The 7,314-nt window shown below is 50.7% G+C and overlaps 2 protein-coding genes across 2 annotated transcripts; one reads left to right on the top strand and one right to left on the bottom strand.

Moving 5' to 3' along the window:
* Window positions 1-1,214: 1,214 nt before the first annotated feature.
* Window positions 1,215-3,714, bottom strand: AYO20_11342 (hypothetical protein; the record flags this gene model as incomplete). Its single annotated transcript, XM_022649594.1, has 2 exons — window positions 1,215-3,519; window positions 3,572-3,714. 2 exons carry the CDS (start codon window positions 3,712-3,714, stop codon window positions 1,215-1,217), a joined length of 2,448 nt encoding a protein of 815 aa, XP_022494445.1.
* A 931-nt stretch (window positions 3,715-4,645) lies between these two features.
* On the top strand, window positions 4,646-6,330 carry AYO20_11341 (hypothetical protein; the record flags this gene model as incomplete). The annotated part of the gene is made up of 4 exons (XM_022649593.1): window positions 4,646-4,696; window positions 4,761-5,621; window positions 5,671-6,018; window positions 6,094-6,330. The coding sequence occupies 4 exons, from the start codon at window positions 4,646-4,648 to the stop codon at window positions 6,328-6,330; spliced, it is 1,497 nt and encodes a 498-aa protein (XP_022494444.1).
* Between the last annotated feature and the right edge of the window lie 984 nt (window positions 6,331-7,314).

The raw sequence follows: 7,314 nt of genomic DNA, 5'->3' as shown, positions 1-7,314 counted from the left end.
TCAGGATTCCCACCTGGTCACCCACGGTAGTACTAACTGATCGGCATATGGCTTAAGTACGGCTGAGCGAACGGGAAGCCCTGTATTCCATATCCTATGGCCGATTGCGAAAGAAATTGTAGAAAAGGGATATATATACCTATATATTCACTATCAACGTATGTCTGCTGTGTCTCTACATCTGTATCTGCATGCAAGGTATTCATGTGTTCGGATGTAAAATATATATGTATGTGATGTGATGAGGTGAGGTGAACCAAGTACGGCTTTTCTTTTCTTTCGATTGTTCCTCTTTTCGGTCGAGGGTCGAGGGTCGAGGGTCGAGGTATATACTTGGACCTCACGCATCAATGAATGAATACTTAATGTAGCTGTCACCTGTTGAAACCTCCCGGGTTAGATGGTCACATAGTTTGAGGGACAGACAGTGTGCTAGAGGTCGAGCGATAGGCATTGCGGTACGCAAAGGGAATACAAAAATATAAAACACACAGAATACAGAATACAAAACCTCGACGTAATTCTCTCAAAGCAACCCTTATATACTAGCTATCTGTAAGTAGCTATATACATACATTCCTCGGCAGCTACATACCTCCCGTAACTCTCATAGCGAGAACGTGTCGACAAGCCATTCCATTCACCCGCTAGAACAAGAAGTGTTCGCATGCGCAATGCCGTTGGCCAGGGAAGAACACAGAGTCTGCCCGACTCAGATATGCACACGGCAAAACGAAGCAGCAGCCATGTCAACACCTGGAGTGAGTAGATGCTCAATTACAGTGGCAATGTCGCCCGCCCCTGACCTGGAGAGCTAGTGAGACATGGATAGACGGCGTCCCCAGGAGGAGAATGTGGCGATTGTGGGAGAAAAGAGGATACTGAAACAAGCACAAACAAGACGTTGACGGCAGAGCAACATACAAGGAGACGTTGGAGACGACCAAACTAACCTGTAACTCGGTCACAGGTTGCAAGTAAAAGAAACAAGTTGCAACAATGTCAAAGACAGCCAGAAGTGGCAGATCGATATTCACCAAAACTCATGTTCGCTCAGGATGCAATATACTCCAATATCAGAGTTGTGCCAGCTCCAATAGCCGGGATCTGGTCTGATAAATATGCTGCTCCCTAGCTATCCTGCTGTTGGCGAAATCCTACCTCAGGTAAGTGGGCACATCTCTTCAAAATGGTATGTCCTGCTCTTCTCGTGCCTATCCCAGCATCTCGACATCAAGTCCAATGGCTCTCATGAATAGATTGACATTTCCTAGTCGGACGCTCGACATTTCAGGGGGCAATGTCTTGCTCTGAAGGACTGTCTCCATAACCCTGTCCTTCACACCGATAACAAGCCTCTGTTGTTGGTCGGGGCTGGCGCATATGCCGATGGCAGCCAGGAACTGCCAAACGTACATGTCCTCGCCGGAATTGACCGGGCCAGGGAATAGTGAACTAAGAAGAGGCTCCAACATATCAAAAAGGCGACTGTATAACATGGTCCACTGTTGCCAGTCCTGATCACTGACGGAACCGGCCTCCTTCACCAATTCGGCGCGGGTCAACAGCATCGTCAGCATACCCAACCCAATTTTGGTGTGCACAACCACCGAGATATTTGTGTGGTCGATCAGAAGCCCTAACAGGCCGGTGATGATATTGACGGGTACTTCGCTAACATGCGATAACAAGCACGGCATGACGGCTTGTGAGAACAACTCGATTTCTTCCCGCACAAGTGGCGGAGGTTGTGATTCGCCGGGTGCAGGGTGCGCATCCTTGACTACATCAAGCTGATCAAGGTGGACCACAATCATCGTCAAGATGGTCAGTCTTTTGTCCTGATCAATTTGATGGAAGACACGAGGAATTGCCTTTTTGCCTTTGGCAAATGACAAGAAGGCAATAAAGGGATGTGGAATGGTCGATCCCGGGACGATGGGATCGAGAACCTTCAGATCTTGCCATAGACTGTTGCCGAGCTCCTGTTGCTTTTGTCGCCACTCAAGATGTGCCTGGATTGAATCCGCGTCGCCTTCAGTAGGTGGAGGCGGCATCTGTCGTTCATGATCCTCCATGCGCATCAGGGTTGTATACACAGCTTCGATATTCTTCAAAATCGTCTTGCGGTCACTGGCACTTACACCTTTTCTCGCATTTGCCGGCCGGTTGTCAGTCCCCTCTTGTCGCTTGATGTTGAGCAGAGGCTTTGGTGTCTTTGCATTGCTGAAGGAGATTTTACCCAAGCTGCCCTCGATGATTAGCTGCTTGTTCTTCGGTTTGAGCTTGGCAGCTTCAACTGCACGCTGGACTTGTTGTTGCATTCTCTGCATGTGGTTGTCTCCGGTGATCTGTTGGCGTCTGCCGCCTACACGCGAACCCGTTTGGAATAGATAGGTTTGCGCAAAATGACCTAGAGGTTGAGTAGGATGTTGTCTTGGAGCGCCCCGGATCTGGCTGTAGACCTGGTAGTAAAAATCTTCGTTCAGAGCAGCTTCGGGATTCGCGTCCGTCGAACTGCCCGTGGCCGCCACCAATTGCTGAAGTTGGATGCGGGTGATGAAATTCTTATCCTGAGGGGTCATCATGCCATTTCCCTTGGAAAGCAGGAAGATCTTATGATTCCTCTTTGCCCTTTTGGTATCTTCTTCCAGATACACTCGTCGCTGTTCCTCAGAGAGATCCATTAGCTGTTGAGTATGAGTTATGACCGGCAAGGCACCAGGTGCTTGAGCTCCCATTGGTGGGATGGGTTGAGATCTATCAAGACTTGGCTGAGGTGAATGACGGGCTCTGTTTGGATTTTGCAGAATTTGCAGAGGCTGCTGAGGCTGTTGAGGTGCACGTGGCTGTGAGGGCATACGCGTATGACTCCTAGGAGCATCGAGAGGAGGCTGCGATTGAGGCTGGGGAGGCAAGCCGGGAGGAAGTCCCATGCCTGGGAAGTGCTGTGCAGGTTGTGAGTGCATTGGCTGGACTGGGAACGGATATGGCTGAGGTTGAGAATATGCGAGCTGTGCCTGTCGCGCTTGAGATTCAGCGAGCAGCGCTGCCTCAACCTGTTCGAGGGTCATCATAGGAGGTTGCGAAATGGGTGCCGGTGGTGGTGAAGGCTCAGGAGCAACGGAAAACACTGGAGCAGTACTGCGAGCCGTACTGATGCGGCCATCGCCAGATGGAGCAGCGGCTGTGCTTGACTTTGTGCCCCAAGCCCCGGATTTTGCCTGGATATCTGGAATGTAACCCGGATCTTGATATCTCTCATATCCGGTCCTCTTGGCCTTTGCGGGTTGCGCGTGCGCTGCCGATTGTTGTGGATGTTGCAAGTTGTAGCGCACATGCTCCTCGTTGATGACATTTGAGACCTGTGCCGTTTTCCCAAAAAAGTCATAATCTTGTCCCACGGCGCCGTGGCCTGTAGCACCCTCAGCGCCGCCACCAAAGGTATCATCGTTGAAGTCATCGCCGGCCTCTTCGAGTTGATCGCCTAGGCCATCGTATGTATCTTCGAAGTCGAGACTGGAAAAAACTTAGAACCTGCATATCATGCTTGTAAGGAATCGTCACCTACATCTCGTCCTGGCTGTCTTGGAACGCCTGCAATTTCCTAGCTTTTGCGACCTCGGCGAAAGGGTTTGTGTGTTCAAAAATACCCTTGCCTGCGCCCTCAGGCTTGTCCCTGGGAAGGGAAGTGTCGAAGCCAAAGAACGACATAGCACCAAACCACAGAATGAACTTGAACTGATCAGGCTCAAGATGGCGGTCCTGTTATTTTCACTTCACTGGAACCCGCCTCTTTTCTCAACAGTGACCAAAATGCAGTGCCTATTCGCATGATCCTCGAGGGGAGACGGAGATGAAAGGCAAAGATACTATGACATGACCTGCGGGAGATGACAAAGTGAGTCTCAGTTGTCTGCAGACCAACGATCCAACAATGGCGCTGTCGATGGATTGTGGGATGTAAACCGCAGGTGATGAAGAGTGGGCAAGTGGCAGCTAAGCGGAATCAGTGACGCACACTAGTCTCGAAACGGGCGAGCTGGCGATTGGTGAGGTCTTTGATGCTAAGCCTCTCTAGCCTCTAGTTGCAGCCTCCGGGGCCCTTCCCGCCTAAGTTGCCCATACCTAGCCTGTTAAGCCTGTTAAGCGGGCACAAACACCATGCCCGTTACTCGAATCACGCATCCAGATCCCAGCGTCCAGGGGGCCAACTTCCATAAAAGAAGCCCACGTATTCAGCCCCATGTGCCCGAGACTTGCTAACTGGAATTGAGGCGTCCCCTTCTATCACTACAGAAAAGTTTCCTGCAACACGTTGGTCTCGGGGCTTGCGCGTCGTCCTGCGGCTCTCCCTATTGCGAACTGAAATGTTTCCTCGACCTGCCTCACTCCTTTAACACCTCCAAGTCCTGATCGAGGAAATTTCTCTTTCTCTAGGCCTCTTTCAACTTTGTATCTTCGTTTCAACGTTTGGGCTGTTCAGTTTTACCTTCACCGCATAAGCCTCATGTGCTGATCGCACCGTTTCTGCCGATCGTCCCTCGAGCCTTAACACCCCAGTCTATCCTGCGTATACGGCTACGGCCGGCTCCTCAGGTCTCTTCCTCATCTCCTGTTAATATTGCTGGTCTCCTCATTCAGGATGGCAACCGGCTCAGGGAGATATCTGCGTTATATACTGTTCGCTGTTTTCGTGAGTTACACGGAACCCAGCCAGCCCATGTGTGAGACATTTCATACTGACTTGACATGAACAGGGCATTACCATCATCTACTTTATTTCGACCTCTTCACTGCCCTCCTATGCACAGCCGCTGACTTCGGGTACCGCCTTCTCATGGGAACGTCCCGGAGAGTCCAAGCCGAGTACGAGCGCCGAGGACCTCGTTCATCTGCCGGAAACCACCCCTGCGGCGGATATTTCACAATCTGTAGAAACAACAACGCCTAATGTTGTCCCCACCATTCCCTCAGAACTCTCATCTTCTGCTCCAGGAGAACGAGTAAATGCGACGTTTGTGACTCTGGCAAGAAACACCGATATCTGGGAGATTGCCCGCTCAATTAGACAAGTGGAAGACCGGTTCAACAGGAACTACAACTATGACTGGGTCTTTCTGAATGACAAACCGTTCGATGAGAACTTCAAGAAGGTCACAACTTCTCTCGTTTCGGGCAAGACACACTACGGCGAGATTCCCGTCGAACATTGGTCATTCCCGTCATGGATCGACCAGAAAAAGGCTGAGGCCGTCCGGGAAGACATGCGCCGGAGGAAGATCATCTATGGCGACTCGGTCAGTTATCGACACATGTGTCGGTTCGAGTCAGGTTTCTTCTTTCGTCATCCACTGCTCCAGCAATTCGAGTACTACTGGCGAGTCGAGCCCAGCGTTGAGTTATTCTGCGACATCCATTATGATCCTTTCCGGTACATGAAGGAGAACAAGAAGAAGTACAGCTTCGTCCTGAGTCTGTACGAATATGTCGAGACCATTCCGACGTTATGGGATAGCACAAAGAAGTTCATCAAGGCGCACCCTGAACATATCTCCCCAGACAACTCAATGGGATTTTTGAGTGACGACGGAGGTGAGACGTACAACAAGTGCCATTTTGTAAGTCCTGCCAGAAACCCTTTGGATTTGCATTTCTAACCTTTGTCAGTGGTCCAATTTTGAGATTGGTAACCTCGACTGGCTTCGATCTAAGCCTTACCTCGACTTCTTCGAAACCCTCGACAAAGACGGCGGCTTCTTCTACGAACGTTGGGGCGACGCTCCGGTGCACTCCATCGCTGCTGGTCTACTTCTGAGGAAGGACGAGATCCACTTTTTCAACGACATCGCCTACTATCACGTCCCCTTTACGCACTGTCCGACGGGAGACGACGTGCGCCAGAAACTCCGCTGCCACTGTAATCCGGCCGACAATTTCGATTGGAAGCCGTACAGCTGTACTTCTCGGTTTTTTGACCTCAACAAGCTTAAGAAGCCTGAGGGATGGGAAGCTCAGGTATGACTAGCCGCCGGTTCTGTTGGAAACCCAGGTAACAATAATGGAAATGGCAATGGTGACGGCGACAAGCAGAACGAGTCAGACTCGGGCGTTTCCCTGTCATGGGAGATCCTGAAATATGCATCCATAACGTTTAGCGTGGGGTCGGTTTTGACGATTATTTTGATGAGGATTCCCTGGACGAGGCGCAAGTTGCTTTCATGGGCGGAACGCCTTGCGGAGTGGCACGAACGCGGGCTCACTCGTGACGAAGATGAAAATTGGTACAAGAGGCCTGACAGGCCTTCGAAGCCGGAGAACTCTGGGTGAGCTGCTGCTCTCAGGCAACCTGGCCGTCGGACATTCTCATTACGTCCGAACTCCGGAACGACGTTGCATGCATCCATACTTTTCACGGTCACGTCTTCACCATCAAACACCGTTCGGGGCCGCCTCCTTGTCAGACTGGCCCTCTTGGAAATTTGCCCCGGGACAGATATTCGAGTGCTCTTGCGCACCGCGAGAGACTGACGAGCACTGGATGTCCTGTCTATCAGACAAACGAAAGGAACGTTGGGACTGTGTAGAGAAAAGTTGCCTTCTTGTCACCTTTATTTTTGCATTCGAGGGGCGTTGGTCGGTCGATTGGGCTGGAAATCCGGGACTTGGACATTGGCAAGAGTGAACACATTTGCAGGACAGAGCCGAAAAGGGGTTGCTCTCCAGACCGAGGCGAGGTTCTTGTCTCATCTCGTATTGTATCGTGATGGATCAGAGCTGGAGTGATCGACTCGTCAAGTCGGGACCGGATTTGGGAATTGCACTGTACCACACTAGGAGGAAAGGAATCATTTTGAACGCGCGAATGCACATTGCACGTTGCACATTGCCGCAAGCGCCCTGTATTGTATGTAGGGTCAACCAGGCATAGTCGGTAAAGGGATAAACGACGTTATTGATATGTTTCAATTACAGCTACAGGTATAGTTCTCGCCTCTTGAATATTTATTTCTTTATTCTGAGAATATACATACATACACGTCCTTATATCCCTTGGAGAGGGAGGACTGCCTTAAGACACCACCTACCTAGGTACACATCTACGAGCACCTTGTAGGTTATAATCCATCCATCCTTCCTCTCCTTCCATTGATATCTTGACGGAGCCATCTGTTTCATCCCCTGCCTATCCAGGTGGGCTGGGTGGAGGAGGGAATGTCTGATATCCGCACGACTTTGGAGGATGAGGTGCTCCCAAAGTCCATGAGATGGCTGTAGCTTGCGAGGGCAGAATCTGCTCGTTGCTCGCCTGAA

Source organism: Fonsecaea nubica (assembly GCF_001646965.1).
Source record: "Fonsecaea nubica strain CBS 269.64 chromosome Unknown Scaff147, whole genome shotgun sequence".
NCBI lineage: Eukaryota > Fungi > Ascomycota > Eurotiomycetes > Chaetothyriales > Herpotrichiellaceae > Fonsecaea > Fonsecaea nubica.
Note: the sequence above shows the minus strand (reverse complement) of the source record. Positions and strands in the feature narration are given on the sequence as shown.